Source organism: Hyla sarda, chromosome 1, assembly GCF_029499605.1.
Source record: "Hyla sarda isolate aHylSar1 chromosome 1, aHylSar1.hap1, whole genome shotgun sequence".
Classification (NCBI taxonomy): Eukaryota; Metazoa; Chordata; class Amphibia; order Anura; family Hylidae; genus Hyla; species Hyla sarda.
Window position 1 is genome coordinate 102,329,156 of NC_079189.1, and position 14,639 is coordinate 102,343,794.

At 42.9% G+C, this 14,639-nt stretch overlaps 1 protein-coding gene across 1 annotated transcript in view; it reads left to right on the plus strand.

Annotated features, from left to right (window-relative positions):
- Window positions 1-14,639, plus strand: part of PDGFRL (platelet derived growth factor receptor like) — a 158,084-nt gene that overhangs the window by 113,902 nt on the left and 29,543 nt on the right. Inside the window, exons 4-5 of the mRNA XM_056559005.1 lie at window positions 11,745-12,038; window positions 14,483-14,622. Of these exons, the coding sequence (XP_056414980.1) occupies window positions 11,745-12,038; window positions 14,483-14,622 (434 nt within the window). The remainder of the gene's footprint in view (window positions 1-11,744; window positions 12,039-14,482; window positions 14,623-14,639) is intronic.

The following is a 14,639-nucleotide window of genomic DNA, read 5'->3' on the forward strand; positions in this document are numbered from 1 at the left end:
TGTTCTTAAAAAAAATAGTCCTCACAAGCTCTGATGTTCCTGAAAGATAAGGAGAATAGAGAATTACCAGTGCTGCTCTAGTTTAGTGTACAGAAGCCATGCATCAAGATAAGCCAGGTCAAAAACAGTCAGTGACTGCGCAATAACCATTAGTAAAATCAGATTATACGCTACCAGACACAACTACTTATTAGTGAACCCACTTTGCTGCTAATAAGTCATTCATCTAAATCAACTACATATACAATAGTGCTGGAAGGTAATGGCATCTATAAGTCATTCACGCATACGACCCAACTGTTCTAGAACAAGTAAAACTGCAGATCCAACAGCAGGGATGCTGAAACACACCATCAGTACTGCAATGCAGTTCTTCCATTACATATTATTAAAGATAACATAATGGACTATGGACCTATTGAAAAAAATACTTTATTAAACATAAGTACACTGAAAGTCATACATTTAAAAGTTATCAAAATCACATGTGGAGAGAGAATACAACTGATGGAAACACCGAACAGAAATGGAGGCATACATGGGAGATGTGACCACAATGTAGGTATTACTGTGGCAAGCATGAACAGCGTTCCCCAAAAACCTCAAATACTGAGGGTAACAGCAATAAGTACAAAGTGCATACTAGAGAAATGTCAGAACAAAAAATGAAAAATGCAAAGACACAGGGAACACGGAAAGATAGCAAAATAATAGCAATCATTACCAAGTGGACTGAGTAAGTGTGTAGGCCTCCAACGCCCCACGTTTCGCTCAAAGCTTCTTCCGGGGCATGGTCTTAACTCCTTGGGAACGGAGCCCATTATAACCCTAAGGACGGGAGCATTTTTTGCACATCTGACCACTGTCACTTTAAGCATTAATAACTCTGGGATGCTTTTACTTTTCATTCTGATTCCGAGATTGTTTTTTCGTGACATATTCTACTTTATGTTAGTGGAAAAATGTAATCGATACTTGCATCATTTCTTGGTGAAAAATTCCAAAATTTGATGAAAAAATTGAAAATTTAGCATTTTTCTAACTTTGAAGCTCTCTGTTTGTAAGGAAAATAAACATTCTAAATAAATAATATTTTGATTCACACATACAATATGTCTACTTTATGTTTGCATCATAAAGTTGACATGTTTTTTCTTTTGGAAGACACCAGAGGGCTTCAAAGTTCAGCAGCAATTTTCCAATTTTTCACAAAATTTTCAAAATCGGAATTTTTTACGGGCCAGTTCAGTTTTGAAGTGGATTTGAAGGGCCTTCATATTAGAAATACCCCATAAATAACCTCATTATAAAAACTGCACCCCTCAAAGTATTCAAAATGACATTCAGTAAGTTTGTTAACCCTTTAGGTGTTTCACAGGAATCGCAGCAAAGTGAAGGAGAAAATTCTAAATCTTAATTTTTTACACTCGCATGTTCTTGTAGACCCAGTTTTTGAAATTTTACAAGGGGTAAAAGGAGAAAAAGCCCCTCAAAATTTGTAACCCAATTTCTCTCGAGTAAGGAAATACCTCATATGTGTATGTCAAGTGTTCGGCGGGCGCAGTAGAGGGCTCAGAAGGGAAGGAGCGACAATGGGATTTTGGAGAGTAAGTTTTGCTGAAATGGTTTTTGGGGGTATGTCGCATTTAGGAAGCCCCTATGGTGCCAGAACAGCAAACAAAAATCACATGGCATACTATTTTGGAAACTACACCCCTCAAGGCACGTAACAAGGGGTCCGGTGAGCCTTAACACCCCACAGGTGTTTGACGACTTTTCGTTAAATTCGGATGTGTAAATGAAAAAAAAAAATTTTTCACTAAAGTGCAGGTTTTTCCCCCAAATTTACCATTTCTACGAAGGGTAATGGGAGAAAAATTTGTAACGCAATTTCTCCCGAGTACGGAGATACACCATATGTGGCCCTAAACTGTTGCCTTGAAATACGACAGGGCTCTGAAGTGAGAAAGCGCCATGCGCATTTGAGGCCTGAATAAGGAATTTGCAGTAGGGGCGGACCCTGTTACAAGTTTGGGGCTTGTCTCCACCAAAACCCTACAGCAGTGTCTCCCACAGGGTACCTCCAGCTGTTGCAAGACTCCCAGCCTGCCAGGACAGTCTATGGCTATCCGGCAACACTGGGAGTTGTGGTTTTGCCACAGCTGGAGGCGCCGTTTAGGAAACACTGCTGTATGAGATGTTTTTCATTTTTATTGGGGGGGGGGGGGGGGGCGACGTGTAAGGGGGTGTATGTGTAGTGTTTTACTTTTTATTATTTGGTAGTGTAGTGTTTTTAGGGTACATTCACACAGGCAGGGGTTCACAGTAAGTTTCCTTGAAGGAAACCCACTGTAAACCCGCCCGTGTGAATGTACCCTGAACATTCACATGGGGGGGGCACCCCAAACCTTCAGCTGTGGCAAAATGACAACTCCCAGAATGCACTGACAGACCGTACATGCTGGGAGTTGTAGTTTTACAACAGCTGTAGGCACACTGGTGGGGAACCACTGAGTTAGGAAACAGACTAGCTCAGTGATTCCAACCAATGTGCCTCCAGCTGTTGCAAGACTACAACTCACAGCATGTACGGTCTGTCAGTGCACTATGGGAGTTGTAGTTTTGCAACAGCTGGAGGCCCACGGGTTGGAACCACTGAGTTAGGAAACAGACTCTAACTCAGTGTTTCCCAACCAGTGTGCCTACAGCTGTTGCAAAACTACAACTCCCAGCATGCCCAGACAGTCAGGGATGCTGGGCGTGTAGTTCTGCAATATCTGGCCCTTCAGATGTTGCAGAACTACAACTCCCAGCATGCCTGGACAGTCTGGGCATGCTAGGAGTTGTAGTTATGCAACAACTGGGGAAGAACAGTGGCCTCCAAACTGTAGCCCTCCAGATGTTGCAAAACTACAACTCCAAGCATGCCCAGACTGTCCAGGCATGCTGGGAGTTGTAGTTCTGCAACATCTGAAGGGACAGATATTGCAGAATTACACGCCCAGCATCCCTGACTGTCTGGGCATGCTGGGAGTTGTAGTTTTGCAACATCTGGAGGGCTACAGTTTGGAGACCACTACACAGTGGTCTCCAAACTGTGACCCTCCAGATGTTGCAAAACTACAACTCCCAGCATGCCCAGACAGCCTTTGGCTGTCTGGGCATGCTGGGAGTTGTAGTTTTGCAGCTTTTAGAAGGCCACAGTGAAGATCACTTATCGCGATCTTCACTGCAGCCTTCTCCGCCGCACTTTCCGGCCGCCGCTCCACCTGCTCGCGCCGCTGCAACGGGATGTCGCCTCCGCTGCCTCCTCCGGTCCGGGTAAGCCGGGCCATGTTCCCCCCCCTCGCCGTCCGTGTTCCCCCCCCCCCCTCCGCAGAGCGGGGGGGAATGAACTGTAACCCCCCGCCCCCCTCCTGCCATTGGTGGTCAGCCTGACCGACCAATGGCAGGGAATAGGAGGGGGTGGCAACATTGCCACCTCGCTCCTATGCTTTAGGCTGGCCGGAGCTGTCTCTGACAGCTCCGATCAGTCTTATTTCCCGGGAGATCGGGTCACCAGTGACCCGATTTGCCTGGATCGCGGCAAATCGCAGGTCTGAATTGACCTGCGATTTGCTGCGATCGCCGATATGGGGGGGTCTCAGGACCCCCCTAGGCATTGCCACGGGATGCCTGCTGATAGATATCAGCAGGCATCCCGGTCCGATCACCGCCCGGCGAGCGGCAGTGATCGGAAATGCCGAGGGCGTATGGATACGCCCTCCGTCCTTAAGTGACGGGACGCGAGGGCGTATGCTTACGCCCTTCGTCCCCAAGGAGTTAATGGGGCAAAGCCCTCCTATTTATGTGTCCCGTGGTATGCGCATACTGTTCTTCCGCCTTCCTCTCCTCTGTTAGCTGGGCGTCGCTGTGGTGACGCGCCAACCAGCCCCTTCTCTGAAGCTGTAGACACAACCCTGGTGATATTTTTTTTTTTTTTTTAGTTTTTAAATTTTATTTCAAATTACAAAATTACAATAATGCATTTCAAAATTCGCTTTACACAATATAAATAATCCCACCCACACCCCTATCCCCCCACCCACTACCAACCCTGGTGATATTAGTGAATAAATACCTGTAAACAGAAGCTATAAGGAGCTTGAAGTGCTCAGCCAAACCCTATTAAACATTTAAAGGGGTACTCTACTGGAAAACATTTTTTTTTTTTTTTTTTTATCAACTGGTGACAGAAAGTTAAACAGATTTGTAAATTAATTCTATTAAAAAAAATCTTAATCCTTCCAGTACTTATCAGCTGCTTTATGCTCCACATGAAGTTATTTTCTTTTTGAATTTCCTTTGTCTGACCACAGTGCTCTCTGCTGACACCTATGTCCATGTCAGGAACTGCAAAGAGCAGGAGAGGTTTTCTATGGGGATTTGCTCCTACTCTGGACAGTTCCTAAAATGGACAGTGGTGTCAGCAGAGAGTGCTGTGGTCAGACAGAAAGGAAATTCAAAAAGAAAAGAACTTCCTGTGTAGTATACAGCAGCTGCTAAGTACTGGAGGGATTAAGATTTTTTAATAGAAGTAATTTACAAATCTGTATAACTTTCTGGCACCAGTTGATTTAAAAATGTTTTTTGTTTTTTTTTCAGCGGAGCACCCCTTTAAGGATTGCATCCTGGTGAATATTATCTTTTAAAGTTGGCCTTAGAGTGAAGCCACGCAATGCAGTTATGTTACGTAGTCTATCATCAGTAAACAAAAAGAATTCCCATGCGTGACTGATCCACGGCCAAAGCTAATCTCAAACAACAAACAGGAAAGGCGTATATAGATCAATTGAAAAAATCACTTTATTAAACATATGTACACTGAAAGACATACATTTAAAAGTTATTAAAATCACATGTGGAGAGAGAATACAACTGATGGAAACACCGAACAGAAATGGAGGCATACATGGGAGATGTGACCACAATGTAGGTATTACTGTGGCAAGCATGAACCGCATTCCCCAAAGACCTCAAATACTGAGGGTAACAGAAATAAGTACAAAGTGCATACTAGAGAAATGTCAGAACAAAAAATGAAAAATTCAAAGACACAGGAAACACAGAAAGATAGCAAAATAATAGCAATCATTACCAAGTGGACTGAGTAAGTGTGTAGGCCTCCACCGCCCAACGTTTCGCTCAAAGCTTCTTCTGGGGCATGGTCTTAATGGGGCAAAGCCCTCCTATTTGTGTCCCAGCAGCCAATAATAGGGTATAGCGGCAAACAGCTGACCTATGGAGCAACTCCCTATCACTGGGCATGGAACCGGAGCAGGATAGAACATCATCAGGGCATAACAATTAACCCCATGTCGTAATCCTATAGAAAATATATGTGTACAGGTTACCAGAGTCAAGAGACTTCAGTCCCGCAGCGTATAGTGTCCCCCAATGGAGCCGATAGAGAAAATAACATGAGTAGAGGGCTCACCTCTGCATCTACCTACAGTACGTCACAAAGGAGGAGGGGTAGCACATACGTAAGAGCACACAACCACATTAAAGGGGAACTCCAGTGGAAAACAAATGTTTTCAAATAGAGTTCCCCTTTAATGTGGTTGTACGGTGTTCATTTTAGGACAGCATCATCCGTCAGCTGTACCTCGCTCATCCTTCAGCCAAAAAGCTGTACCCCGCCTCCTCCCTCAGACAAATCGCTGTCAGTTTTCAGCCGTACCTCCCTCATCTTGCAGCGAAAACTGCGTCCCGCCTCCTCCCTCCTCCGTCAGGCATCAGTTAAAACCTTTGTCAACCTAAACTCTCTCATGCCTCAGACGAAAATGAAAGTGCTGAGTCAGCAGAGCAGAGCTTCGGCAGACCGACAGTGTGTGATTGGCTGCCAGCACAGATACTGTGATTGGTTGATGGGAGCGTAGGTGTGTGCAGTCCCGCTCCACTGTTTAGACACACTTCTTTACAAACCCTAATCCTCTCATCTACCCAACTTTTCCCGATTCCTGCAAAACAAGCCTACGCTCTCAGCTTTTCCCCTATTCCTGCAAAACCTACAGTTATGCTAGCTGTAGGTTTTTCAGGAATTGGGAAAAGCTGAGTACATAGCTTTTCCCGATTCCTGAAAAACCTACAGCTATGTACTCTGCTTTTCCTGATTCCTGCAAAACCTACAGTAATGTACTGAGCTTTTAACAATTCCTGATAAACCTGCAGCTGAGTACATAACTGTAGGGTTTGCAGGAATAGGGGAAAAGCTGAGAGCGTAGGTTTGTTTGGCAGGAATTGGGAAAAGCTGGGTACATGAGAGGAGTGGGACTGCACACACCTACGCTCCCATCAACCAATCACAGTATCTGTTCTGGCAGCCAATCACACACTGTGCTAGCAGGTCTGCTGAAGCTCTGCTGACTCAGCACTTTCATTTTCATCTGAGGTATGACAGACTTAAGGATGACAAAGGTTTTGGCTGACGCCTGACAGAGGAGGGAGGAGGCGGGACGCTGTTTTGGCTGAAAAATGAGCGAGGTACAGCTTGACGGCTGATGCTGTCCTAAAATGGACACCGTATGGTTGTCATTGAGTGATCTGAACATAGTGCAGGATTTGTTGTTAGTATCACCTTAAAGGGGTACTCCGCTGCCCTGCTTCCGGAGATCCGCTCCCCAGCATCCGGAAGTTTATTGTTCTGAACGCTGTGTCCGGGCTTCCGTGTTCAGGGCCGCCCCTCGTGATGTCACGCTCGCCCCCTCGTGCCGTTGTGCCCCCTTCCCATAGTCTTTCCTTAAGGGGGCGGGCATGACATCCCGAGGGGGTGGGCATGACGTCATGAGGGGCGGCCCTGAACACGTAAGCCCGCACACAGCGTTTGGAACAATAAACTTCCGGACGCTGGGGAGCGGAGCTCCGGAAGCAGGGCAGCGGAGCACCCCTTTAAGGTTAGCTTTTTAGGTTCACATTTACAACTATCAGAATATATTTCTGTGGTTCCCATTAGTTAGAGGCTTCAACAATGATGGCCTAATACTATTATAGGTTATTAGATCAGTATATTCGATTAGTTGGGATCTTACTAGTCCATGAGCACTGTGAAGGGGGTCACAATATTCACCAGATTAGGACAAAGCTGCAGTCCCAGGCACAGATGCATTTCAGCTGCACCCATGCATTTCAGCTGCACCCATGGTCCTCTCACTGTGCTTCTCTGCATGGGTTGCACTGATCAAACATTGATGGCCTATAGTTTTCTTTTCTCTTCACTTCAGCCTTATTGTTCTAGAATACATCATACTGAATGTAGAAGTGTGGTTTGGCGGCGGGGGTGTGTGGTGCAGGGCAGATGTTGTTACCCTAGGGGCAGATGGCATTAACCCCTTGTGTTCGTAATGCCAGGGTGTGATTTAGCCTTAACCACCCGAAGGTATACCGCTGGATCCTGGGCTAGGCACGGGGGCAATGAAGACACCAACGCCAAGTTACGGACAACGGTAGCTTTACTGAGGGTAGACAGTTGTTACAGCCAGGGCCCAAGGAGGTGACCAGTGACACAGAGACCTCGCAGGTTTGCTGGGACTTTAGTGCATGCCACCCTGAGTAGACAGAAGACTTGACTTGACTGACAGGACAGTGACTTCAGCTTACTTGCACTTGACTTGAGGCTGCAGGACTGGACTTGTGGCTGCAGGATTTGACTTGGGACCTCCACTACTCTGGACATACACACTAGGCCCGACTTTACTGGACCTCAGCAGGAAGCAAGAGAGAGACGCTAGCTCCACCCAGGGTTTATATGGGGGCGACTAGCAGGGAGCCCATAGGTCACCTTTGGGGTAAGCTTGTAACTAGTACCTTCTGGGTAACAATCACATGGTACATTTATTAAAGGTACAATACACAATATAATACATAACCTATTTACATGGAGGGGAACAACTGCAGGGGGCCCTGGGGACACTGAGGGTAACTGCCTGACAGGGCAGGGAAGGTATGGGGAAACACCATCCCATACTGGGCCACCACAGAAGTTTATAGAGAAAACACAAGTAATGACAGAGGTCCTTGCACATAACTATAATAAACTGGCTGGAACAGGAAGCTTGGATCCAGGGGGTATAGCTATCATCTCTAAAATCACCAATGTGCAAAAAAGCATTAAAAAAACTCACTAGACTACAAATAGCAAGATACCTTTTCTCTTAATTAGGTTTAGCTATTAATCCAGTGCATTGTTTGAAGCTGACCCCATGACATTATATATACAGCATTAGAAGCGTCTATAGAAAAGTGACCCCAGAGCTGAACCCGGAACTAAGCAGGATCTGCCACCTGGAAATCTGCCTGAGGATACACAGGAACACTTCAGGCACCCCAATTCAAGATGTTGCTATTTATAGTGGCAGTAAATAGTAAAAATGACATAAAGGATCTGATTTGTGGCAAACGCATTGTATACAAACTAAAGAAAGGAGGATAAAAAAGATTCAAAGCAAGATGATCAGAAACAAGTTTAGATGATACATACAGGCTGTGCAGGCAAAGTAACTCTCCTCGACAACTCATATATAAAAACCAACAAGGCTACAAGAATCTTATGAACCTGATAATATGCCATCACTTTGTAAGCTTATCATTATCCCAGAGGTTATTATGATAGTCCACCAATAAGGCGAATCATCAAACAATGATGAACAATAACATTCTATGTTCTTGTTTGTGTGACTTAAGTGATAGTTTGAAGGACAACTAATGTATACTTTATTCATAAAACATGAAATATGAAAAGACAATTTCAGTCTTCTAGTGTATAAGACGGCTGACCCTTTGAGACCTCGATTCTGAATCCTACCAAATACCAGACAACTGCCTGATGCAGCAATTTGATTGATTTTGTAGAAGTTATGGAGAATCACTATTTTAATGTTTTATTGTTTTCCTTCCTATTATTATCTTGCTCTCAAATTTCAAATAAGGTCCCTTTGGACCTAATAGATCCTTTGTGAATATGCGTAACACTGTTTGGATGAACGATTATGCTCCACCAGTCAAGGTTATTATCCATGTTCATATGTAAACTCTGACACATCTGATGTCATAATATGTTATATGTTACATTTCTTATGTTTATAAAATTCAATAAAAACATTGTGAAACAACTAAATTGGCATCTAGGCAACTAACGTACAGAAGGTTTTCTATAATTTTGTAATCCGAGCACTAGCGTGACTTTACAGCTCTCCATCAGCAACCAGTGTTTTCAGGAAATTAAATTGATTATTATCATCATCATGTTTTCTTTTATTTTTATCCTTTCATTGCTTTGTATTGCACCATCTATGCTTACCTTCTACATCTTTCTCCTGCACTCAGCCTTTTGTCAGTGTATTTTGGCCCCTTCAGCTGTTGGACCCCATAGTAGCTGCTATACCTGCAATCATGGTTGTTACAGACATGAGCCTAAGCATCATTTTGTTATACTCAATTTTACCTTTTTGTGTCATCTGTACTTTTACTTTCTCTGAAATAAATAATAATTCCTGTGTATTTCATCCCAGCACCAAACTATATTCTACTCCTAAAACTAGATTAATAATGTTTCCTTTTCTTTACTGTAGGATGATCATCAGAAAATGATGTGCTCTACACTGTCAAACCTCTTTAACCCCTTAAGGACTCAGGGTTTTTCCGTTTTTGCACTTTCGTTTTTTCCTCCTTACCTTTTAAAAATCATAACCCTTTCAATTTTCCACCTAAAAATCCATATTATGGCTTATTTTTTGCGTCGCCAATTCTAATTTGCAGTGACATTAGTCATTTTACCCAAAAATGCACGGCGAAACAGGAAAAAAAATCATTGTGCGACAAAATCGAAGAAAAAACACCATTTTGTAACTTTTGGGGGCTTCCGTTTCTACGCAATGCATATTTCGGTAAAAATGACACCTTATCATTATTCTGTAGGTCCATATGGTTAAAATGATACCCTACTTATATAGGTTTGATTTTGTCGCACTTCTGGAAAAAATCATAACTACATGCAGGAAAATTTATACGTTTAAAAATGTCATCTTCTGACCCCTATAACTTTTTTATTTTTCCACGTACAGGGCGGTATGAGGACTCATTTTTTGCGCCGTGATCTGAAGTTTTTATCGGTATGATTTTTGTTTTGATCAGACTTTTTGATCACTTTTTATTAATTTTTTAATGGTATAAAAAGTTACCAAAATACGCTTTTTTGGACTTTGGAATTTTTTTGCGCGTATGCCATTGACCGTGCGGTTTATTTAATGATATATTTTTATAGTTCGGACATTTACGCACGCGGCGATAACACATATGTTTATTTATTTATTTTTTTTACACTGTTTTATTTTTTTTTATGGGAAAAGGGGGGTGATTCAAACTTTTATTAGGGAAGGGGTTAAATGACCCTTATTAACACATTTTTTTTAACTTTTTTTTTGCAGTGTTATAGGTCCCATAGGGACCTATAACACTGCACACACTGATCTTCTACACAGATCACAGGCGTGTATTAACGCGCCTGTGATCAGTGTTATCGGCGCTTGACTGCTCCTGCCTGGATCTCAGGCACGGAGCAGTCCTTCGTCGATCGGACACCGAGGAGGCAGGTAAGGGCCCTTCCGGTGTCCGGTCAGCTGTTCGGGACGCCGCGATTTCACCGCGGCAGTCCCGAACAGCCCGACTGAGCAGCCGGGTCACTTTCACTTTCGCTTTAGAAGCGGCGGTCAGCTTTGACCGCCGCTTCTAAAGGGTTAATACCGCACATCGCCGCGATCGGCGATGTGTGGTATTAGCCGCGGGTCCCGGCCGTTCATGAGCGCCGGAACCGACGCAATATGATGCGGGATCGCGACGCGATCCCGCTTCATATCGCGGGAGCCGGCGCAGGACGTAAATATACGTCCTGCGTCCTTAAGGGGTTAAAATACAGTATATATAAAGTGAAAAAAATTTATACTCACCCAATCCTAGGGGTCATTGAGTACCTACATATCATAATATTTCCTCTACATTAATACACAGAGTTCGTAAAAAAATAAAAAACTCCATTGGGTTCTGTGATTATGAGGGTGAATATAGATATGGTTGGTAGTATTTTACACTGAGCCAAGCGCTAGGATGCTTGGTGGGTGGTTTGGCATCCTAGGGCAGACAGAGAGTTTTTTCCTCTATTTTTCTTATTGTTCAGTGTGTATTTAGGATTTGAATTTGGCTCTGAGGTCACTTGCCTTGTACTTTGATTTCTATGCCTACTGTGTGGTTGGGTCCAGGAAATTACTGCCGGAAAGATGTATCAATTGGAACCCGCAAAGTGATTGAATAATGGAGAATACACACATTGGGGGGAGATTTATCAAAACCTGTGCAGAGGAAGAGTGGTGCTGTTGCCCATAGCAACCAATCAGATTGCTTCTTTCATTTTCCACAGGCCTCTTTAGAGGCCTGTGGAAAATGAAAGAAGCAATCTGATTGGTTGCTATGGGCAACTGCACCACTCTTCCTCTGCACAGGTTTTGATAAATCTCCCCCATTTTGTTTAGAAATAGATCTTAGGCGTAAAGGAGGTAGTTAGTGATACTACGATAACAAACACCTAAAAAAAAAATATTGGGAAATATTTCTTGAATATTTACTGAATATATACAGTGCCTCAGACTCCATAGCACAGACTACCTGGATGAAATTAGAAAGGAATACTGACATTAAACTTCTTCCTGTTGCAGATAAAGGAGAACTATTTGTACCATCCCCAAGTTATTTTGAGATTGTCTACATGCACCCAGATAAACCAGCTGTCATTCCATGTCGGGTGACCACTGCGGCTGCTAAAGTCACCCTACACAGAGAGTTTCCAGCTGAAGAAATCAAAGCTGATGGCAGAGATATCACCTATGACGTAAAGAAAGGTTTCATTTACCAGCAGCCCAGTTCCAACCAAAGTGGAGTGGTATATTGCCGAGCAGAGGCCAGAGGAGCCCCTCAGATATCCATTAAATACCAGTTGCTCTATGTGGAAGGTATAAGTAAAGCCCTTTGGTCATTATCTTTAACAATATTCTTTTTTGGTTTATGTTGTTAGAGTGCTATAGTTATCTTACCCATTGTGCTGTGATCAGAATCACTGTTGAGCTTTGTCAGTTCTTACAAAGTAGGAAATTCTCTCTTAAGGCCCATTCATACGGGATTTCCGAACTAGAAATTCTGCTTGGAAATTTCTGGTGCAGCAGCCTTTCATTGTTTATCATGGGATTCTGCTGCACCGTGTACACTGCAGAAATTTCTGCCGCAGAAATTTCAATTTTGGATTCCACCGAAAGGAAGAACATGTTCATTCTTTTGGGGAAATTCACTCAGAAATGCTTCGCCATCCATGGAGCCGGCACATGTCCAAGTGGTCCTAGTGCCGATTAGATTTTTGGGCAGATATTTAGAAGTATGAATGGGCCTTAAAGGGGTACTCCGGTGAAAACCTTTTTTCTTTTAAATCAACTGGTGGCAGAAAGTTAAACATATTTGTTAATTACTTCTATTAAAAAAATCTTAATCCTTCCAGTACTTATTAGCTGCTGAATGCTACAGAGGAAATTCCTTTCTTTTTGGAACACTGATGACATCACGAGCACAGTGCTCTCTGCTGACATCTCTGTCCATTATAGCAATCATGCATAGCAGATGTATAGCAGATGTATAGCAGATGTATGCTAAGGGCAGCATGGTGGCTCAGTGGTTAGCACTGCTGCCTTGCAGTGCTGGGGACTTGGGTTCAAATCCCACTTAAGACAACAATAAATAAAGGGTTGTTATTATTATAATAACGTCAGCAGAGAGAACTGTGCTCGTGATGTCATCAGAGAGCATTCCAAAAAGAAAAAAATTTCCTCTGTAGTATTCAGCAGCTAATAAGTACAGGAAGGATAAAGATTTTTTAATAGAAGTAATTTACAAATATGTTTAACTTTCTGCCACCAGTTGATTTAAAAGAAAAAAGGTTTTCACCGGAGTACCCCTTTAACCCCTTAAGGACGCAGGACGTAAATGTACGTCCTGGTGAGGTGGTACTTAACGCACCAGGACGTACATTTACGTCCTAAGCATAACCGCGGGCATCGGAGCGATGCCCGTGTCATGCGTGGCTGATCCCGGCTGCTGATCGCAGCCAGGGACCCGCCGGCAATGGCCGACGCCCGCGATCTCGCGGGCGTCCGCCATTAACCCCTCAGGTGCCGGGATCAATACAGATCCCGGCATCTGCGGCAGTTCGCGATTAAAATGAACGATCGGATCGCCCGCAGCGCTGCTGCGGGGATCTGATCATTCATAACGCCGCACGGAGGTCCCCTCACCTTCCTCCGTGCGGCTCCCGGCGTCTCCTGCTCTGGTCTGTGATCGAGCAGACCAGAGCAGGAGATGACCGATAATACTGATCTGTTCTATGTCCTATACATAGAACAGATCAGTATTAGCAATCATGGTATTGCTATGAATAGTCCCCTATGGGGACTATTCAAGTGTAAAAAAAAATGTAAAAAAATGTAAAAGTAAAAGTAAAAAAAAAGTGAAAAATCCCCTCCCCCAATAAAAAAGTAAAACGTCCGTTTTTTCCTATTTTACCCCCAAAAAGCGTAAAAAACATTTTTTATAGACATATTTGGTATCGCCGCGTGCGTAAATGTCCGAACTATTAAAATAAAATGTTAATGATCCCGTACGGTGAACGGCGTGAACGAAAAAAATTTTTAAAAGTCCAAAATTCCTACTTTTTTAATACATTTTATTAAAAAAAAATTATAAAAAATGTATTAAAAGTTTTTTATATGCAAATGTGGTATCAAAAAAAAGTACAGATCATGGCGCAAAAAATGAGCCCCCATACCGCCGCTTATACGGAAAAATAAAAAAGTTATAGGTCATCAAAATAAAGGGATTATAAACGTACTAATTTGGTTAAAAAGTTTGTGATTTTTTTTAAGCGCAACAATAATATAAAAGTATATAATAATGGGTATCATTTTAATCGTATTGACCCTCAGAATAAAGAACACACGTCATTTTTACCATAAATTGTACGGCGTGAAAACGAAACCTTCCAAAATTAGCAAAATTGCGTTTTTCGTTTTAATTTCCCCACAAAAATAGTGTTTTTTGGTTGCGCCATACATTTTATGATATAATGAGTGATGTCATTACAAAGGACAACTGGTCGCGCAAAAAACAAGTCCTCATACTAGTCTGTGGATGAAAATATAAAAGAGTTATGATTTTTAGAAGGCGAGGAGGAAAAAATGAAAACGTAAAAATTAAATTGTCTGAGTCCTTAAGGCCAAAATGGGCTGAGTCCTTAAGGGGTTAACTCTCATTTTAGCTGTGCACATTCAGCTTTTGTTAGTAGATGTCCAAGTTGGCCAGATATACTTAAACAGTGACAAGTACTACTTGGTATGTCTTCATGTATTTTCTTTAGTTCCCAGTGGTCCACCCTCTGCAACAATTACTGCATCAGCCAATAAGGTTCGAAGTGGAGGTGACTTCAGTATCATTTGCACAGTCTTGGGGGAGCCAGATGTAGACGTAGAATTTACATGGATTTACCCAGGACAACAAGTAAGATGAGAACTACA